At 37.3% G+C, this 22,948-nt stretch overlaps 1 protein-coding gene across 1 annotated transcript; it reads right to left on the bottom strand.

The window, feature by feature from the left end:
• Positions 1 to 1,258: 1,258 nt before the first annotated feature.
• LOC127964265 (frizzled-10-B) lies at positions 1,259 to 4,658 on the bottom strand. Its single transcript, XM_052564408.1, has one exon. The coding sequence runs from the start codon at positions 3,761 to 3,763 to the stop codon at positions 2,021 to 2,023; it is 1,743 nt and encodes a 580-aa protein (XP_052420368.1). The 5' UTR covers positions 3,764 to 4,658; the 3' UTR covers positions 1,259 to 2,020.
• Between the last annotated feature and the right edge of the window lie 18,290 nt (positions 4,659 to 22,948).

Here is a 22,948-nt window from a genome sequence, read left to right as displayed (position 1 = left end):
AAACTAAGTAATGCGATCCTTTTATAAGCATTTAATTCTTTAAAATATAATTCTCTCAGACAACTCATTAGAAACCAAATCAAAAAGAGACATCAGGAAAAATAGAAGCTTATAAGACATGATAGGGCATGTAATAAGAGAAATGTACTTTCCTTTTTTGTTGCATGTTATAGTTTTCATCTAACCGTGCAACGCCTGAAGGTCAGCCTCACCTGTCTACACAAATGCGCTCTATTGATTCAAGCTAATGACAGATGTCATTAGATTACTAAAGGGCGTAATAATAAAATATTCTTCTGGATTATCTAGACAAACAACCTTAAGGCTCACTGTGCGTACTGTGAATTTAAGTTTCTCAGGTCAATCCAGCATTAAGGTATTAACACCATAAAATTATGAGTACACTGGTATCGATGTGCTAAGGAGGCACACAAAAGAGATTCAAACAGACACATACAGTAGATAGACGTATAAATATTTCTAGACTTTACTAGATGTCTTCACTGTTGATGTGATCTAAAAATGTTTGCATTAAGTTTAATAGATTTGAGCACAGAGAACATTCATATGTGATTGTTGATAACACTTTTTTTTAGTAATCTACTCTGGAACGGTGAAAAAGGCACACTTCAACCAAAGGCAACACTTCAAAAATGACCCAATTGGATGTTACAACTAAATAAGTGATAAAAAAAGCTAAACCTCGAGACCAAAACAAAACAAACTTTAAAGCCTCTGCTTTTGCATTATTGCTTATCAATGAAACATGGAAGTGAATAGATTAATTTTAAATAGACAGAAATATGAAAGCCATAAAAAGAAAAAAGGTCTTTCAAAATACTGACAACATTATTTGATGACATTTAAGTTTGTGTGTATATATATATATATATATATATATATATATATATATATATATATATATACACACACACACACACACTCAAACCTGTACAACATTTCTTTATTCTAACACAAAAGAAGATATTTTGAAAAATGTCTTGTTTTTTTCCCCTCCATACAATGAAAGTCTGGGTTCAATATTGCTGTGAACACCACTGACTGCCATTGTATGAACTTCTTTTGTGTTCCATAGAAAAAAGAAAGTCATACATGTTTGGAACTACATAAGCGTGAGTAAATAAGTACTTGATAAGCCCTTTACTGTAGGTTTTGAGTTTTTGGTAAGGTATTGCCTATAAGAAATATTAATGGTGACACACCTTTTGCTTCATTGGAGAAACACTTTTCAAACTCAATGCAAATAATAAAAGCGTTTGCTTTTCATTTCAGAGATTTAAAACTAAATTTTTTTATTTATTCTTATAAAATATGAACCTTTAGAAATATACACAAATGAATTTAGGACATTAAAAAGAGCTTGGTATAACAAAACAGACCAGAGGGCATGAACTGACTGTACAAAACAACTCAAATAACAAGTTTCTCTCTTTGTGTTGGCAATATTTAGTGCTTAAAGATTTACTTTGTTCCATGAAAAGGCCTAAAAATAGGCAGTTCATTCTCTGCCGAGGCCTTATTGAGCAGCTGCACTCCAATGTCAATGCAGTTGTGTATGACACGGCCTTCATTTCCATAGAAAAGCCACACGACTACGCCATGGAGGAGCCGCTTTTCCCCGAGCCATTCACACCCATTGTTTGTCGAGTCCTTTCATTGTCTTTAATCACAGCCCTACAGTATCAGAGTCCCTTTCTCTCTGTCACTAAGGGAAACAACTATTGCACATGACATGATACAGGCATCCCAATGACAGTAATAGGGTCTCGCTCCCTTTTTCTTTGTTTCACAAAACTGTCCCCAAAGTATGCAAAGTTTCAGATGTAGTACAAGCACCAAGAACTAAAAAAACCTGTTGGGGACGTTGCATCTGAAATTTGCCTACAATAAATACGGTCATGGTTGTGTCCTTTGCTGGCTTGTCTCTTTGTAAAGCAGTTCGTTAAAGTCCAGCATTTACTTAATTTCTTGGCCGTTTGTTTGTGTATAGAGGCCCAGCTCATACACAGGTCGCAGGAGGACCGGCCGGTTCATACTTGGCTTTATGTCCTTTCAGTGCAGGATGAGGCTTGAGGTAAGGTCCACTTCCTGTGAAAACACATGCAGCCTTCCTCCTCGTCTTCTTTTTAAGTTTGCGGCTGAAAACATTTTGCCACGACTGTAGCGTTTTAGAGGTCCAGATCCACATGCCACTGGTGATGCCCACCACCAGCAACATAAAAATCTTAACCATGAAGATCTCCATAGCCGGGATGGAGCTCTTCATCACACACTCCTCGCCGCTCTTACTGTCCTCAGTGCACTTCTGCTCTCCTGCTAGAATTTTCCAATAATCCATGTTGAGACGCTCGTAAAAATAGCAGGCGATGACGCAAGTGGCGGGGACTGTGTAGAGCACAGAGAAGACCCCGATCCGAACCATCAGCTTCTCCAGCTTATCCGTATTCTCTCCTTCGGTCTTCATGACCTTACGGATGTGAAAGAGCGCCACAAACCCTGAGAGCAGAAAGGAAGTGCCAATAATGAGGTAGCAAGAGAGGGGAATAAGAACAAAACCCGTCAAGGCTTTGACATCCATGCTGCCCACATAGCAGACCCCTGTGAGCTCATCTCCCGCTACCTTCCTCATAACCAGGATCATGATGGTCTTAATAGCTGGTATGGCCCATGCCGCTAGATGGAAGTAGCTGCTGTTGGCTTCGATGGCCTCATGACCCCATTTTTTCCCAGCTGCGAGGAACCATGTGAGAGTCAGAATAACCCACCACAGGGAACTGGCCATTCCGAAGTAATAAAGAATGAGGAAGACTATAGTGCAGCCAGTGCTTTCCAAGCCTTCCTGGATAATGTACTGAACGCCACCGTCACGGTCACAGGCCACATTTTCCACCCCCACGAAAAGTCTTATAAGAAAGCCCACAGAGTAGACACAATAAGACATAGACAAGAAGATAATGGGTCGCTCGGGGTACTTGAAGCGCTGTGGATCGATGAGGAAGGTGAGGACGGTAAAGGCACTGGAGATGAAGCACAGGATGGACCAGATGGCAATCCACACCATGGAGAAGCGCTTGTCACCCTTGCTCCAGTACACATCAACATTGGAGTAACACTTGGGAGCACAGGACTCGCTCTTCTGAACATAATGAAACTTTCCAGGATTGCTGCATGTCGTCTTACCGACCCTTTCCTTTATTGGCAGTTCTTGGCTGTTACCTGGCCGAGGGGGGCGGGAGTCTGGCGGCTGAGTGTGGGAGCCTTTTGGGGGCTCGTCAGTGCCATTGTTGGGTGCCTCCATACAGAGATAATTGGGGTCATTTTTATTTGGCAGTCTGGAACAGTCTAGTGACTTAGGCCAGTGGAAGTTAAACTGCTCCATGATTGGAGAACACTTCTGCCTTGCCTGCTCACACATTACGCGGCACGCTGGGATGGGTGTGGATACCTGCTCCGTGCACATGGGAGCGTAGAGCGAGCACAAGAAAAACTTCAGATGACTGTGGCAGCCGAACTCAATCAGCGGAGCAAACTCGTGCAGCTTTATGGCTGCCTCACTTTGATCTTCATGTCCCATTAAGTTCGGCATAACTGTCAAGTTGTAGCCAATGTCCTTACAGAGTGGAATGGCGATCTCTTGGCATCTTCCTTCACCTGGCCGGTCTGGGTCGATGGAGCTGATAGCAGAACAAAACCTGACAATGCACAGCAGCACAAGGCTGAGTCCAAAAGTGGCAGCAAACATTGTCTTTTAATATAAATTCATGTAACAGGGATCGTCTTTCAAAAAAAAAAGCTCTGTATTTTTTACTAGAAAAGTTGCTTCATTATCACTCTTTATAATTGTATTCGGTTTACTAAAAAAATAATTGTATCCCAGAAAATTGTGCAAGGTGAGGATGAATTTGTTTTCCTTTGTGAATTAATGGAACTGAGTCAGTAACTCAGATTCCAAACAATCAGTCCAGTTCAAAAGTAAGATTTTTTGGAAATATAAGTATTAGAAAGCTTTCACCATAGAGAGGTTTGACAGAGTTTATGTTCAATTCCCAGTCCACAAATTATAATTCCTTCTTCTGAAACTCTTTTGGTCTTCTCCTGTGAGATAATGTTGACGTTCCGTTTCCCTCAAGAAACTACACTAACTTTTCAACTCGCTCTCGCATTATTTTCCACATTCTTCCTCCGCAAAGTCTATCCAAACTAAACAAACTGAAGGCACGGCGTCGTTTTATCGCAGTCATCTGAAAATGAATGAATGAATCCGCTCGATAAACGTGAGAATATTCACTTCAGCTCGTGTCACACTCCGCTGCTCCGTCAAGAGTTGCTCGCTGCCTCGCGCGCGGTCTGTGTCTGAGCTCCTCTGCCACCGTCCTGAACCAACCTGCCAAAAGATCCGCCTTCAAAGACAGCTGCTTTACATAAGAAAGCCCAAACTGACACACTGATTATCCTTAAACCGTGCGGAACTGGCTGTGTAGACCTCAAATCCTCGTCACCATTTTACCACAAGATCACAGTAAATTACTCACTGGCCATTTGTTGTTGTTTTCTCCCCCCCGACGAAATCCCTCTGATGATTTACGATACACTTTTCGGCGCAAGTCAGCGAGAAATCTCTCGCCGAACGCGACCAAAAGGATTCCGTGGCTTTCCACTCGAGATGTGTCCCTTTTCTCTCCACAACTGACGATTTTCACGCTCCGACCACTGTGGGAAGAGAGTGTGGAGAGAAAGGAGAGTTTTATTCCTTGAAATTCCCCTAGCTTTTTAATGCTGACTAAATTAAGAACTGATGGCTAAAGTATGTTTTTTCTCTCACCACACGCATCTGAATGACAAAAAGTGAAACCATGTGGCTTTTGAGATGTTATTAATAAAAGATGCGAAATGTCAGTTTATGATCAAAATGTGCCACATTCTCTTTCTTCAAGACAATTTCCAAAGAGATTGTTTATGTTTATATATATGCAGCCTATGTAGTAACCTATATTATATCCTGACTTTCCCTCTGAAGTTCCTAGGAGTTTATTTTAGAATGGTGTTTTTCAGTTTATGAGTAAAAAGTAACATGCTGCAACATTATGTACATTTTTGTATCCTTTTTTTTAAACATAAATTCCTATGCAAGTATAAATTGCTGTACAAAGACAAAAGTGTTTCAGTAAGCATATATTCAACATCCTTGCCTGCACCTTAAATGTAAAAAAAAAAAACTATTTTCAAAATTCACATTTCCGTTATGACTGTAATTTATGTTCGAACAAAATGAAAGTCTCTTACAGGAATGTTAACCACAGACCTCATTTTACTCATAAATCAAAAAAGACCACTGACATTTTAGTGTTCCTGGGCCCTTGACTGCCTCTTTATTTTAAACATAAACATGATTTTTTTTTAAATGCATTATATAAGTTCCAAAGTCATTTTGCAGTGGTTCACTTGTACACTTGAACAATTCACACCAATGCTTAAATAACAAAGACTACGTTGTGGCAGAAATCACATTAATTCAGACGTTTTGTACACAACACTGAGTGCTTTTATAAATCTGCTGCAGTTTCAATTCTTTAAATGAATATGTAAAATTCTGTCCTGAACATACAATCATAGAACAAGTGGCCTTGTAAGCAGATGTGGGTGTGTAATGACATAAAAGAAATTCTTAACTTATGCTATGGCAGTTTCCATTCTTCACCCTCTGCTCTCAATTGTAAATACTTGCAAAAGTACTAGATGAAAATGCCTTAAGGATGAATTCTTAGACAAAGAGCTTTTCAGTCTTGTATTAGTGGATTCATCTACGACTCATACAGGTGCTAAGGGCTGGCAAGCCAAGGCCTTGTCTTACCTCTCCTCTAGGGCAGCTATGCACTCTCATAGCACATTGCATGCATTAAAGTATTGGTATTATGGAGTTGACATGTCAGAGTTCTACAGTCACTGTGTAAGCATGGATGAGGATTAATGCTCTGTTGGGTATTTTAGCAATGTAAAACACTCAACAGAGTTGATATAAAAGAAGTGTAGTTCATGTTAAAGCAACATCAGCTCAAAAAGATGTTGAAAATTGCCTTTGCTTGAGCTAGCTGTTGTTGGTATTCTCATGTGGCAGCCATAAAGAAGGGACAGAGGGCCTCATGGAGCAAGATATACCAGATACCACAGTGCTCTATCATGTTACCCAGTAAAACCATGAGTTATCTGTGCAACACATGAAGAACGTGGTTTTCAGGAGATGTTTGTCAGAACACTCTAAAAGCTTTTTTATGACAGCTTGTAAAGTGCTTTTCAACGTATTTGAAAAAACGAAACTAAGCCAGTCCTACTTTGAGTTGTGTGAGACAGCTTACAAGATTGAGATAGTCTCAGTCACTTTAATCACTATTGATATTCCCCAGAGACATTAACAAACTCAATATAATGCAATTGAAGCCACGCTGAGCACTACTTGGTATGCAAATTGTCCATCTTGGTCAGTAATTTGAATCAAATTCGTTCAAATGATTCTTGAAATTTGGTATTGCAGTATTATAAATAGCTAATCTTTTTCCTCATTTGCAAGTTGTTTTGGTTAAATCAGCAAATTTTGCAACCTGATAACTCAGAAAACACATCTTTATGTGATTTTGTGATAGTTTTTATATCATTTGGATGTCAAGATGTAAACAGACAGTCTGTCAAACAGGTTTTGTTTAAAAAGTTTATGACATTCACCTGGTATTCTTCAGCTTAAACAGCAGAGTATTGCACTCCACTGTAAAAATCCACCTTAAGCTTTAAATGCTGTCTCAATTTTTTTAATATGGTAAATTATTTTGATGAGTTCAAGTTATGGAAAAACATACTTTGCTATGACGTATCATAACTAAGGTCATGAGTTTGATCAGGGGAATGCACAAACAAATAAAATGCAAACCATGAACTGCAATATACGCTGGTTTGAAAAAAGTGCCTGCCTAAAAAAAAACCTCCCTTAAACCAGCCAACAGACCAGTTTGACAATTCTAGAAGACCAATAAACACCAGTAAACCAGGTTTGGCCAGTTTATTAAAAGGATTTTTCATTCATAAATGCCTGTTTGACATGCCGTTTAACCCCGGTGTTGTTAATAATGATGATCACATGTACATACATATCATAATTTCTCTTTACTTTGATATGTAAACATCTTTTCAATGCTTTTGCTATTAGTGAAGTCTTTCAGGATGTGTAACATATCAGAGCACTGTATGAAGCACAGAGTCGGCCTCATTAACTCACTGATTGATGCTGCTAAAACAAACAAATAAAAAAAAAAGACAGAATTTTAACGGGATACCCGTGCCGTTGCGCATTCAGCCTCAGCCGACTTGCTCCCAGTTTATTTTACACGTTTCTGTTCTGTGATTGTTTTGCAGTCCATGAGGAAATCGCTTTGAAGAATGGCAGAAGAACAGAGTGGAGAATCATGACCATTCAATTTTTATCATCAGTAGCCTTGGCAGCTCCTACATTCCCTTTCATGTTTTGTGTTTGTTTATTTCAGCGTCTAGCATCCACCACCCTCACCGTTTCATACGCAGTCCGTTCTACAGTTATCCTTTATATCCACCCACCCACACACACAAACACACACATGCATGAACTTTATCTCTTCCAAAGCACAGCAGCAGCAGCAGCTCGCTGGGATCCATCTTGGTGGAAATCAGAAAGTGTGAGATAATTCTGTAACTAATAAAGAGAAGGGAGGCCCTTTGATGGCTCAGACTGAAAAGATATTTCATGTTTTTTGTGTGAGGGATTGGGGAGATGTGTGATTCTATGGAGCCTGTGCGCTCCCCTGCTGTTCCTCTCTGCCTAGAAGCTGGCCCCCCTCTGGCTAATGTTATGGAGAAAGGAAGGCATTTTAGGGCTGCCTCCCCCCTCTCTCAGCCCCCCTTTTTTCTTTTGTTCCCCTTTGAAGAATGACTTTAGACATTTTATTTACATATTTAACCATGGATGAAAGAAAAGAGGGTTGCGAGAAAGAAAGCTCCCCGGGCTCTAGTGGGAATTTTGATAAGTTTAAATGAATGGAAATCTTATTAGCTTTTTTTTTTTCTAAGAGTCAAAGCTTATGTTTTTGGTGACGTTTTACATGCCAAGAATGTGGTACAACAGGAGAGACCTACATCTGAGACGAGGTGGATGCAGAGGTCGTCCCCAATCACCTCATCCTCCTCAACAAAACGCCTTTTTTTCATCACTGATCCTCCTACAGTCGTCAGCTGCAAAAGTCAAAGTGAATCTTTGCACACTTCAAACCGTGTGTTGGGGGGAAAAAGCAAGTATCAGCTTGAATTCATACAGCTTATTTTTATATTGCAGTATGTGTGTGGTTTGAAGAGTTGGAGCTGCTGGTGGATTTAAGCCCTGAAGGCCATGTTGGTTACAGATACAGGAGGACCACAGTCTTAATCTTCTTACCATGTCTCTGTTCTCCTCTCAAACGATATTGTACTTTGAATCAGGCTGCATACTTGTGTTATCAAGTAGATTTGTATAAAGATTATATATTTCTTTAGACTTTTTATCTTTTTTTGGACTTTCTAATGATCAAAGAATCCTAAAAATATCACAGCTTTCAACAATATTAAGTTAATAATAAATATCAAAAATGTGAAAAATATGAATATAATATGAAGATACTGAAGATGTAATGGCTGCTATACATACATACATACATACATACATACATACATACATATATATATATATATATATATATATATATATATATATATATATATATATATATATATATATATACAGGTGCTGGTCATATAATTAGAATATAATCAAAAAGTTGTTTCCAATTAAAAAAAAAAAAGTTATTCCAATAAAAAAAATGAAACTTGTATATTATATTCATTCATTACACGTGGACTGATATATTTCAAATGTTTATTTCTTTTAATTTTGATGATTATAACTGACAACTAAGGAAAATCCCAAATTCAGTATCTCAGAAATTTAGAATATTTCTTAAGACCAATACAAAGAAAGGATTTTTAGAAATCTTTGCCAACTGAAAAGTATAACATGAAAAGTATGAGCATGTACATCACTCAATACTCAGTTGGGGCTCCTTTTGCCTGAATTACTGCAGCAATGCGGCGTGGCATAGAGTCGATCAGTCTGTGGCACTGTTCATGTGTTATGAGAGCCCAGGTTACTCTGATAGTGGCCTTCAGCTCTTCTGCATTGTTGGGTCTGGCTTATCACATCTTCCTCTTCACAATACCCCATAGATTTTCCATGGGGTTAAAAGGATAGTTCACCCAAATAGCAAAATTATGTCATTAATAACTTACCCTCATGTTGTTCCAAACCTGTAAGACCTCAGTTTATCTTCGGAACACAGTTTAAGATATTTTAGATTTAGTCCGAGAGCTCTCTGTCCCTCCATTGAAGCTGTGTGAACGGTATACTGTCCATGTCCAGAAAGGTAAGAAAAACATCTTCAAAGTAGTCCATGTGACATCAGAGGGTCAGTTAGAAAATACATTTTGGTCCAAAAATAGCAAAAACTACGACTTTATTCAGCATTGTCTTCTCTTCCATGTCTGTTGTGAGAGAGAGTTCAAAACAAAGCAGTTTGTGATATCCGGTTTGCGAACGAATCATTCAATGTAACCGGATCTTTTTGAACCAGTTCACCAAATCGAACTGAATCGTTTTAAACGGTTCGCATCTCCAATACGGATTAATCCACAAATGACTTAAGCTGTTAACTTTTTTAATGTGGCTGACACTCCTTCTGAGTTCAAACAAACCAATATCCCGGAGTAATTCATGTACTCAAACAGTACACTGAATGATCTGCTGTGAAGAAAGAACTTTTAAGATGAACAAAAAAAAAAAAAAATGAAATCTGCATCTCCATAAAGTTGGTCAGCGGCAGGAAGCATGAAGTGCTCTAAAACTTTCTACGGCTCCGTTGACCTTGGACCTCAGGACCAACATCAGCAGATGACATGGCACCCCAAACCATCACTGACTGTGGAAAGTTTACACTGGACCTCAAGCAATATGGTTTGTGTGCCTCTCCTCTCTACCTCCAGACTCTGGGACCCTGATGAAATGCAAAATTTACTTTCATCAGAGAACATAACTTTGGACAACTCAGCAGCAGTCCAGTCCTTTTTGTCTTTAGACGCCTCTGACGCTGTCAGTTGTTCAAGAGTGGCTTTACACAAGGAATGCAGCTGAAACCCATGTCTTGCATACGTCCTGTGCGTAGTGGTTCTTGAAGCACCGAATCTAGCTGCAGTCCACTCTTTGTGAATCTCCCCCACATTTTTGAATGGGTTTTGTTTCACAATCCTCTCCAGGGTGCGGTTATCCGTATTGCTTGTACACTTATTTCTATCACATCTTTTCCTTCCCTTTGCCTCTCTATTAATGTGTTTGGACACAGAGCTCTGTGAATAGCCAGCCTCTTTTGCAATGACCTTTTGTGTCTTGCCCTCCTTGTGCAAGGTATCAATGGTCGTCTTTTGGACAACTGTCAAGTCAGCAGTCTTCCCCATGGTTGTGTAGCCTACAGAACTAGACTGAGAGACCATTTAAAGGCCGTTAATATTAATTTAATATTAATAGTTAATTAGCTGATTAGCGTGTGGCACCAGGTGTCTTCAATATTGAACCTTTTCACAATATTCTATATTTTCTGAGATACTGAATTTGGGATTTTCCTTAGTTGTCAGTTATAATCATCAAAATTAAAAGAAATAAACATTTGAAATATATCAGTCTGTGTGTAATGAACTAATATAATATACAAGTTTCACTTTTTGAATTAGTGCAAAAAATCTACTTTTTGATGATATTTTTATTATATGACCAGCACGTATATATATATATATATATATATATATATATATATATATATATATATATATAAAGAAAGAAAGAAAGAAAACATTTATTTTGAACTGTAATAATATTTACAAATTTTACTGTATTTTTGTAAATAAATGTAGCTTCAAAAAACCACAATAAGACCATAGACTTTTAAATGAATGTATATATGTAATTTTATTATATAGTCTTATATCAAACATACTGTGCAATGAATTTATTAAAGAAGAGCCTGCTATTAATATTCTGTAATATTCTATAGTCTCTACCCACAAGTATTACATTTAAGTCAGATATCTCTGTGATTGCGCAAGCATGTGCAAAATTCTTTCATTCTTGACTGACCAGCAAAGGATGAAAGTTATCCAGCGGTGCAGACATGTCTGTCTGAGTAAGAATTCAGAATCACAGAGTACAAATTTAATCCCCTCATTGCATAGATCCCTCTAATTTTCAAAATGCAAAAGGCTGTTTAAAAACTTGCTTCACTTCTCTAAAGGGTCAGATGATTTGAGGAAAGGCTTGTGAGCTCATCGATTAATAATTTAAGTGCTTGACTACTTCAAAGCCTGCTGTGTTTTATGCACATATGGTTTTAATGGTTCAATAACATATAATTTATTAATACATCTTAATGTGTCCCTTTATATATCAGATACATAATTATCTAGGCTCACATAAAAAAAAAAAAACATGAATAGATTTTCAATTGTTGTAAGAATTAGCACTGACAGCTGAAAAGCATTGCATAAAATAAAAAACTTCAAAAAGTAAATTCCGAATTGTAAACAGTTTTTTTTCCCTTGATGTATGACACATTAATATTTTTTAAGAGTCACCACAATAAACATTCATTGGCCATTAACAGATTTGGCTTAGTTTATTTTAATTTATGACACATATAATCCACATTATAAGCGTATTAATCATAACTCAAAACTGGATCACATCAGAGATAATCAATAAACAAAGGCCTCTGAAACAACATCAAAACATTGCAGTTCTTGCGGTTGGGTTGATTTGTGGGCTTGATGGAGAGCTCTGATGTGTGTAGTAAACACGGATGACTTCATGTGTCGTCTTAGTAATAGAAGTGTCAGAAACTCACTTTGAGAGCCCGTCTTCAGAGCCGCTCTTCACTCTGACCTCATTCAGCTTTCAAGTGGCCATCTTTTAACTGAACTTGAAACCCCAGACAGGCAAGCCAAACACTGAAATGACATTTTTCACAACCCCAATGCTTGTGAAATGAGTTGTCTGTCATTTAATTGCAAATGTGCTTATTAAAGATTAAACCTTTAAATGTGGGTTAGTATATATGTGAGAATCATGGCATTAAATGCAAAGGCATTAAATCATCCACACTGAAACTGTCTCATGTGAAGTAACACTGCAATAAATCAGCATAACTTGAATCCTTCTTCAATATTTAGATTTTAGAACAGTATTTAAGTTTGCAAAGTACTTTTGACGTAATGAAGTGACTGAAAAGTACCCAGAGTTCTTGTTGGGGCACTTGAGTGTCAGTCACTAATCAGGAGGGACTCTATGTTTCTTGCTCTTGCCCTCTTTCTGTCGTCTAATCTGTCTCTGTCTGAGTGGACAGGATGGAATCAGAAGTACTGGGGGTTAAGAATCAGAAGGGGTGACGGAAAGAGAGAGGGATGGAAAAAAGAGGATATGGGGACACCCCACTGGTTTTGGCTCAGGAGGAACCATTCACACAGAAAGCCTTCTTGGGTTATTCCCACAGTACTCTCTTACTGAGAAGACGCACACACAGACACACACTCCAGTCAAATTAGATTAGAGTCCTCTTCTTTCTCCCTATACTTAAATACTGGCCCTTTCATTGCAATCGACCCCTGACTTGCCTCTCAGATAATCCAGATCTTCTAACACCAACACCTATAGACAAAGACTATATTAATTACTAGACACACAAGGAAATTATTATTATAATTATTATTTTGTACTATGTGATTGCAAAGGTGTTCTTGGTTTTGTTAAAGGTTGGCACACACTACACAACTTTTAAAATCTGAACAGATTTTAAAGCTCTAGGCATCATTGGTGACTTTGTTAATGGTTTCTGAGAAAAACTGGGCATCATACATTAAACAACTGAAGATCACACACTACTTCCAAGTCATTCCGAATACAAAAAAACTCATGCAGATACATGCACTTTGTTGCTAGGAGACACATGACAAATGAAAAGTATAGTGCATATTTAAAATGTTTTTTTTTTCTTTCTTCCAACTGGATGGAATCAAAATCTGAAGTAAAAAAAAAATCACAGTCTGTTGCCATCATCCACTATGTGATTTTCTGTGAAATCTGTCATGTCCAATTGTTCAAAATCTGTAGACTGGCTCTGTACCTCTATGTCCATCGCTCTGTCTTTGCATGCCAAATAAAATCAATAATAAAATAAATGTCATGTTTCATGTTTTTTTGTTGTTGTTGTTGTTTACATAAAAATACATATTACATTATTTCATGATTAAATATCGTATCTCATTGTTAGGAATCGTATGGCATTACATGTGTTAATAAACTAAAATATGGAACACAAAATATATTTTAAAGAATGTTGGTAATGTTTTGTTGACCATTCATTTTCCATCATGCAGACAAACAAAACAAAATACAGAACAAAAAACTATATTTTTTTTAAAAAAGTTTCATGTTCTTTTATGTTCCAAAGAAGAAAGTGAGTACATGATGACAGAATAAAAAAAATTGTGGGAACTATTTTATGATCAGAAAGGACAGCTGTTAAATTAACACAATTGTTTTTATTTCTCAAAAGTGATTGAATGAACTAGTGAAAAAAATTCACTGAAATGAAAAAAGTAAAACTAAAATTCAGGCAAAGGTCTTGAGCAGTGTGTGTGTGTTTAAGGAGAGGGGTGTCAGTGAGAATCTGTCCAGCTGTTCATTGTGTCAACCTGTTACTTCCCTTGAGAAAGAAAGTGAGGCGACTGTGTGTGTGTATGAGAGAATCTGCGAGCAATCTCTTTATTACTGCCATCACCACACTTTGTCTCTCATTCTTCATCCTATTCAGCCATGAAACCTCTCACTAATGCATTTACAACTGGGTGTTTGCAGTGGGCCTCAGCAAAGATTAATGTACATGCTCCCGAGAGAAAGCGAGAGCGTCTACGCATGTTTTGACTAACAAAAGCCGAAGGCTGATCCTAAACATCATGTCATAGCCTTTAGAATAAAGCATCCAGAAAGCAGTGCCTGTAAGGGAGCGATTCCCAAACTAGCACTATGTTTAATTGCCCAGGTCCGTAGAAGCCTCTGAATGCAGGGAGCTGTGAAAAGACCAGTGAATTATGACTATCTCAACAAAGTCTGTGGCTGTTTCATCCCACAGACCTGTGAACCGACTGCCTTTAAAGTCTGATGAAAGAGAGAGCATGAGTGAGTGAAAAGATAGATTAAAAAGAAGTCCTTTCCCCTAAGCTTCGAGCGCTAAGCAGCTTTCATTTATTCTCTTATGTCCTAAGTAAGACGTTCTGTACTATTACTAAAGGCATTCTGGGAAACTTTCAGTGGAGGACTCAAACTTCACTGGGGTTTGTAGCACTTACGCATAAACAAATTTAATCGCTGGCTTCAAGGAGAGTTTTAGCTTGGTTAAAATATCTAATAGGACTCTTCAGTCGACTTAATTTGATGATTTAGAGCCGTCTCAATCCATCTGAGGAAATTACAAATAGAAAGGGCACTTTTGGAGGGGTTTATTTTTGGGCCTGAGTATGAGAGACAGAGGGAGGGAAGAGAGAGATGATGAAAGAGAGAGCGCGAGAGAGCTTTGGAAAAGGAAAATCCTCCAGAAAACTTTCCTCTTCATTCATTATAGTGCATGGAAGCCAATTCATGCGGCAGCAAATTGAGATCAAAGTCAAATTAAAGCTGACTTGTTCAAAGGCAGATAAAACTAAGCGAGCCTGCAGCGAAATTTTCTCCACTGATTTCTTCCTCCTTCACTTTCTCCTTCGTTCTAGCGCTTCCCTTTTCCCGTGATCCTTAGGACTTCTAAGAGACAGAGGCTTTAAGAAGTCCTGCAGCAGAGTGCTGACATGACTGAACAAACACAACAAAACCCCTAAAAGTTCAGCCAAGACAAGCGCCACAATAATACTCATAAACTCATAAAAATGAACGACACACAATAAACTTGAGAAAAGCTATTATAAACTATTTTGAACTGTGGCTGAGCTTGGTTCTAAAGCCTAATAGGCAACATTATGAAGCAATATCGGTTCTCCAAGGTTTCCAAAAAAAGGTAATTTTACTTTAAATGTAGCCAAATTTTAAAATTGGATCATATCTATTTTTCAAATGGAATGCAAAACCAATGCAAACTCTAATGTACCATAATGGAAGGGTACCAAAAAAGTGGTACAGTACAGTTTGCTCTTTTGGTACCATTTACAACCACTGACAATGGAAATGGACATAATTGTGTACCTTACCATACTGAACCATACCGCTTGGTGGAAAAGTGCCATTAGTGAGGGATCACATGAGAATCCTTTTGCAAAGAGTCGGCCAAGCTTGAAAAATTATATTTGTCCCGATATCCTAAAGAAAAAAGCACGTGAAAGCATCTCTTTAATGTTTAACTACAAACTAAATTCTTATACATCTTTTATTCTTTTTAACCTGTAACCTTCACAACTTTCTTGAATCCATCATTTAGCTGCTCATCGATGCACCTTTGAGAGCACAGTATTTGTTAACCGTTAAAGACCACAACAAACTAGCTTTCTGAATGTCTTCAAAAAGTCAGCCATTTCAACTTATGATTTTGTGCTTTAGTGTGTCATAAGCATCAGAAACTCATCACAGAACAGCGGTCTGTGTATAAACAGCTAGGGAGACTTGAGAAAAGAAACAAATGCAAAGACAAAGAAACAACTCAGTTTTATTGTAAATTGCTTCACCCGTCAATCACATTAAAAAGTTAAACTACATTAATAAGAATCTGCAGAACAAACCAATCTGAATGGTTGTTCAGGCTTTAGCTAATATATGAAATATTGTGCAATAGAAAATGTGCTCAAAAATATTATGATAGGCTAAACTATACATACATTTTGTGGAAGTATATTGAGGAGAACTATACTGATGACGCACGGTCCTCAGGCGATTACATATAGGCCTAATGGCCTTATTTTAACTCAAAGAGATTTTTTTCAGAGGAACTGTGTGGGATAAGATTGGGGGGGCATGATATTTTCATTCATGTGTTGTCTTTTCACCCGAGGTTCGGCGTTTCCTTTCATGCAGCCACATGTGGAGCGTCTCTTCCTCTGAAGTTGTGTTTGGATTAGGCAGGACAGGAGAAAGGGAACTCGCACATTTTCCCTGGAACTTTGTGTTTGCCTGAACCTCTCACAGAAACTAAACAATTCCACACACACCATGAGAGGAAGAGAATGGAACAAAAAATAAATGACATGAGCATTGGAGTCATCATGGGTGGTGTAAAAAAAGAGACAAAAAGAGGGAAACCAGAAAACGAGTCATGACATAGGGCTAAAAAATAAGGATAGTTATTTGCGAAAAAGGAGATATATAAGTTTATTGAAAGGTATTTGACCCCCTCATGATTCTTCAAGACAAATCATGTTCATTCACTACAACATGAAAGGGTATTTTGAATGATGTGCTGGCTGCTCTTTTCTGTGCAATTATAATGAATGGGACTGGAGCTTTCAAGCTTCCAAAAGAATGTAAGAGCAGCATAAAGTATCAAAAAAGTGGCCCATATGACTCATACTCTACAGTTTAAAGTCTTCTGAAGTCATACAATAGCAGGCTGAAATTTAAACTGTTAATCACTGGATATCTTGACATCCATCCTAGTTCACAAGGGAAGTAATATGTCCGATTCATGAACGAGTCTTTTCAATCACTTGGCTGTAGTGGTTCACAAAAATGATCTGAATGATTTGTTCACAAATTGTACTGATTCAGTTCTCAAGCTCAAACATCTAGTCACGGTAGTTCTTGAGATAATGTGTACTAGAAGGAAAATGATCAGTGAACGCTGACAAAAATTTGTGTTTTCACTTAATCTGTCATATGATTTGAAAAAGTCATATGGAGCTATTTTATGATATTTCGAAGCTAATAGCATGGGAATGAGCAACGATTACAAATCATCTTCTTTTGGGTTCCACAGAAGAAAAAAGAATGTCATGCAGGTTTGGAATGACACAAAGGTGAGTAAATAACCAGAGAAATTTTATTTTTTGGTGAATTATCCCTTTAAGAGTGATTGAAATTAAAAATAATTAATGCCCAGAAATCAGCTTATCTTCCAGGAAAATACAAAACAGACACAAAAAGCTCTTTCATTAAATGAAATGGGCACTTATGTGCAATTAGGTGTAGATCACACCAAGAACTGAGAGAGGGGGATTTCATTGTGTATGTTTGAGAGCTGCTGGCATGATGGACAGCATTACCTTCACAGGTATGAGGACAAGCAGGAACAATCAAGTCTTTTGCCGCGTTTCCACCGAAATTACCCGGAACATTTGTACCAGGAACTTTTTTTCCCAGGAACTTTTTCCCCCCCAGACCCGTTGCTTTCTGCGTTTCCACCACAGTGTAAAGTACCAGGTAGATTAGGCAAATAGACTGGTGACGTAGGTCTGCGCGTTTCTCAATACAAAGTACCGCTGATTTAAAAAAAAAAAAAAAAAAAAGGTACGCTGATTTTGGACTTGCATCATTGGTAGTTAGTTCTGACTTCATGCATTCGACTGGGGAGTGTGATGTCAGCGACTACGCGAATCCTGTAATTTTCCTCTCTGTATATTTACAATAAAACGAAATAGGATATAAAATACCACTGCCTCCTTTGGTTTCATTTAAGCATAATAACAGCTGCAGAAATGTACTTAGTTCAGGGATATGTGTATATGCAGCCATTACAATGAAACGAAATATTATATTTATAATATTATATTATAATATTTTATTTTCATTTTAACATATAGATAAATTGAATACAGACCAAAGAAAACCTGTTAGATTTACCCCGCAGCTGAATTATGTTATGTTTAACCACTAAAGAGACATCAGAGCCAGCGGCACATATCAGAAGATCTGTCCGAGATGAGGCTGCTCTCTGCGGATACATGAGGACTGAGCTCCCGCTGATCGAGTGGAGCTCACCGTCTACGAGATCGGCGAAATACATTTTTAAATAGGCGCTGTCTTTATAAATAAACCATAGATTTGAGTTTTAAACAACTACATTCTCGCCTGAAATACTTTTAAAATTACATTTCATGACACAATAACAGTAATATTTGAAAATGATCTAAATAAATGGTGTTTGAACTCAACCAATGCTGCGTGAACTCAGATCGCTTTGGCTACTGTTATTTTCCCCTCAGTATATTTACAATAAAACTAAATAGGATATAAAATACCACTGCCTCCTTTCGTTTTCATTTAAACATAATAACAGCTGCAGAAATGTACTTAGTTCAGGGATATGTGTAATGTTATATACAGCCATTGCAATGAAACGAAATATTATATAGACTTGCCTTTTTTATTTTCATTTTAACATATAGATAAATTGAATACAGACCAAAGAAAACCTGTTAGATTTTCCGCAGCTGAATTATATTTTATGTTTAACCACTGAAGAGACATCAGAGCCAGCGGCACATATCAGAAGATCTATCCGAGATGAGGCTGCTCTCTGCGGATACATGAGGACTGAGCTCCCGCTGATCGAGTGGAGCTTACCGTCTCTGAGATCGGCGAAACACATTTTTAAATAGGCGCTGTCTTTATAAATAAACCATAGATTTGAGTTTTGAACAACTACATTCTCGCCTGAAATACTTTTTAAATTACATTTCATGACACAATAACAGTAATATTTTGAAAATGTTGATTTGAATAAATGGTGGTTGAACTCAACCAATGCTGCGTGAACTCAACCAATCAGAATGTTTAGCGCCAAAGTCCCGCCCCCGAAAGTTCCGGAACTTTGAAAAAGTACCACCTCGCCAGCAGGGACTTTCTGAGGGGCATTTTTTTACCCGGAACTTTATTTAGTTCCTGGTTCCTGCGGTGGAAACACACCAAGTACCGGACCAAAGTCCCTAGTTCCTGGGTAAAGTTCCTGCGGTGGAAACGCGGCTTTTAATGCTAATCAGTGGTTGTGTCTTGGAAAACTTGATGTTTATCAGCATTCCTTCAGCTTCAGTTATAACAGAAAGCAAAGCCTTCTAAACTATACTTATCAGTCTGTAATATATACTTGAAAAATAATGGAGTAGAACATTTGTAAAATCATTTTTTAGTGCATGTATTCAGTACCCACCTGTTTTTTTTATTTACTTTCTATCAAGGTTACTTTTTCATCATTTATCCAGAAAACTAACATCTGTACTGTAACTTAATTACAGTTCAAAGGCTTCGTTTACAGTAAAAGTGTTTGCCTCAAGTCTCAAAAAGAGTGTGTACACACACACACTAAGAAACCTTACACATGAGGAACATGTCAAGGACTTAACACCTGGACAAGCTGAAAGGAACAGAGGAAAATGCCTTTTAATCTGTCCAAGATACGGTTTCATAGCTGTGAGCACTTACCTCATCTTTGCCTATCCGACCCCCTTCTGACACTCTCCTGCACGCAAAGACTACTGTACCCATGCACATTCCTCCAGCTCTTATATCAAAACAGCCTCAAATCACCTGCCACTCTCACACACAGACACACACGGTAGGAAAAGCCTGTGGCCCTTTTCCCATTCCTTGAGAAAGAAAAGGCACTGAAATCATGACACCAGAGGGGCCAAGATATTTAAACTATTTCCGATGACTGAGTAATGCACAGGCTTATCAAATCAAAGACATCCTTCATTTGGTAAGTTCACATATGAAAGAATAAGATCAGATACTCATCATATCTACTGTATTTAAAGTTTCAGAAGATTCTCAACATTGTCACAAACTGAGCTTTGTCATTGTCTAGAAATCATTCAAACATTTCTCATCAAATTGTCTCAAAAACTAAATAAGGATTGAAGAAATGTAATTGTCCACTAAAATTATTCTGGATTGTCTTTTTGTGAACCTTAATTTTGATCACAAATAAATAAATAATCAAATGAATGAATGAATGAATAAATGAATAATAATAATAATAATAATAATAATAATAAAACTTACTCTAACCTTAACACAAAGATAAATAAACACATTAATTAATTAATTCATAAATGTAAGTTAAAAACAAAATAATGAATAATACAAAATACACACATGCAAACCAGTAAAAACAGAATGTGAAATTAATACTTGATTTAGATTCCATTCCAAGGTCTGTACTATCCATCAAAGCCTCATTTTTAATTCACATACAATTAATTATGAAATCTACAAGGGATGCCTGAAGCTGAATATGTGAATATTGGAGAATCTGTGAAGCCAATAACTTTATTAATGTATAAATGCTTGGTGTGACTTGAACATTTTCTTTCTTGCTCATTCTTCAAGCAGGTTGCATGCAGCATGCAATGCATGACACTCAGTCCTATCCAAATATTTTTTACCAAAACCATATAATTGAAGCTGATGTGTATAAAATGTCTCCTCTAGATTATAGAGTTTACCCAGATTGTCCATTCTAAAATTTATTTTTTTAGATAACTTGATAGGCCTACCTACTTTAAATGAAACAGAACTTAAAACTCTCTTATAAGTTCTTCACAGCTGTATAAATTCCCTCTGTGTTCATAGATATGAACCCCGCAATGTGTATCCTTGACATCAAAATACATACTAAAGTCAGCAGTCAGGGCTGAATCCTGCTCTGAGGCAGTCAAAAGCGGGCGGTCCTAAAATATTCTACAGACTTGATATATATATATAAAAATATGATATAGTTTGAAGTGAGAACAGAGTCAGACAACACCCCTCTTCCTCTCTGTTTGTGTGCATTACACGCTGACATACGTCAGAAAACAGGGTCAGGTACATCTTTCAAACGCAGTCTCTTTGAGACACACTGATCTTTTGGGAAATGCTGCTCTCAAAAGTATTTGATTAAACATAGTGTGGAGAAAACACACACTCCGCTGTTTTAATCCTCTTTCTTTTGCCCTCTTTTTCTCTCGCATCCCCTCCTCTCACTGTGAAAGTGATTAGAGGGAACATTCTTGTGCCTGACACACAAACACCTTTTGTAGGGGCCCTTTGAGTGTCACATTGAAGTGTTTGAGCTTTCTAGTGAAGCCACTGACTTGAATGAAACGAGAGGTGCGTGCAATCGATATACAAATGCATTGAAAGTGGAATGAAGAGAGAGAAAAAATAGAGACTTTGTAACTTTGACTTTGTGTGTGTTTATATCTGCTGTCCTTTGAGTGTCTTTTATGTACATTGTCTTTATATATCTAAGTGTGCATACTCTGCAGAAAGACACACAGTGCTTTTACAAGCACTTTAAAAGTTCAGTTTCAGGCTGACTATATATTACTGCATTTATGTCAACAAAATCAGTTTTATATTTGAATATATTTTAAAATGTAATTTATTCCAGTGATGGCAAAGCTGAAGTTGCATCAGTCATTACTCCAGTCTTCAGTGTCACATGATCCTTAAGAAATTATTATAGTATGGTGATTTGCTGCTCAAGAAACTTTGAAATGAAAATGTATACATAAACACACATATATACAGTATATATTTAAAAAATATATATTTAATATATAACATAACATATTTTTCTTATAAACATGCATGTGTTTGTATTTATATATACATAATAACTATACACAGTATACATGCATATATTATGTAAACAAAAATGTATATTTTGGATGCGATTAATCACGATTAATCGCTTGACAGCACTAATAATATATACATATATATATATATATATATATATATATATATATATATATATAGCGAGAGAGAGAGAGAGAGAGAGAGAGAGAGAGATACAAAAACCCACATTGATTATAACAATGCATATTAATATACTGAATGTACTTTGATACTTTGATCTAGATTAGGTAGGAAAAATTGCATTCCCTTTCAAAAACCATAATACTTCATTATTAAATGTCTAAGACAATTAAAAATGTTTGCATTAAAGAAAATATAGCTCTTTTATACCAAGTTTTCCTGAGGGTGAAGAGCACTAGGCATGTTGTAATGTTTGCTCGTCTGTAAAAGAAGCGCTCTGGCTTTGCCTCTTGCGTGATTGCACCCAATTATGATTCTGTTTCATCTTGCTGCAGATGTTAGGCAGAAGTGGGGCTTAAAAGAAGAGGGGCGCCGGCTGAGGGGTGTCAACAGGCCCTCCGTCAAACCCTCTTTGAGGCCAGTGTCAGGTGCTTTGATTGGCGGGCCTTCGTGAGGAGAGATTCTCTTCTCATCTGTCCGGAGAGCATGACAGGTGAGTGCCACTTCAAATACGGCTGAATAGAGAGAAGGATAGTGATCCTTCACAGCAGAGAGCTAGATGACACATGTTTGTGCCAAGGTGAGGGACAACGACCTTGGTGTCGCTTTCTTTCACATTGTCTCTGTTTGGTGAAATGAAGCCACATTTGCTCACAGGAGTGAGAGGAATGATACTTTTTACTGCTTCTCCAAGACTGTTCAAACAGCAAGTGCTCAGCAGACAGTAGTCCAGACAAAGTGAGGCCATAAAAGAGAAGCCCTTTCTTATCAAGTCTTTAGTTTAGTTTATTTATTTACAGGGGCAATGCACATTAATAATAATTACTGTAAATGTGCCAGAATTAGACCAACAGGTAGACCCTTGACAGAATGGTAAAAAGTCACCTTAAAAACAAAAACAGGGCATCTTACACACATACAGTATACAGAAATACAGTAAAAATACAGATACATGAATGCACTACTAAAATACAAATATAAGTGGTTATGTAGATAAAATAAAACATAAGGAGAAATTGATGGGTACAGGAGAAAGCAACATAGTCAAGACCAAGTAGTACAAAG

The sequence above is a fragment of the Carassius gibelio genome, chromosome B8 (genome assembly GCF_023724105.1).
Source record: "Carassius gibelio isolate Cgi1373 ecotype wild population from Czech Republic chromosome B8, carGib1.2-hapl.c, whole genome shotgun sequence".
NCBI classification, from domain to species: Eukaryota; Metazoa; Chordata; class Actinopteri; order Cypriniformes; family Cyprinidae; genus Carassius; species Carassius gibelio.
The sequence above is the reverse complement of the archived record's forward strand: the minus strand, read 5'-3'. Positions and strand labels throughout refer to the sequence as shown.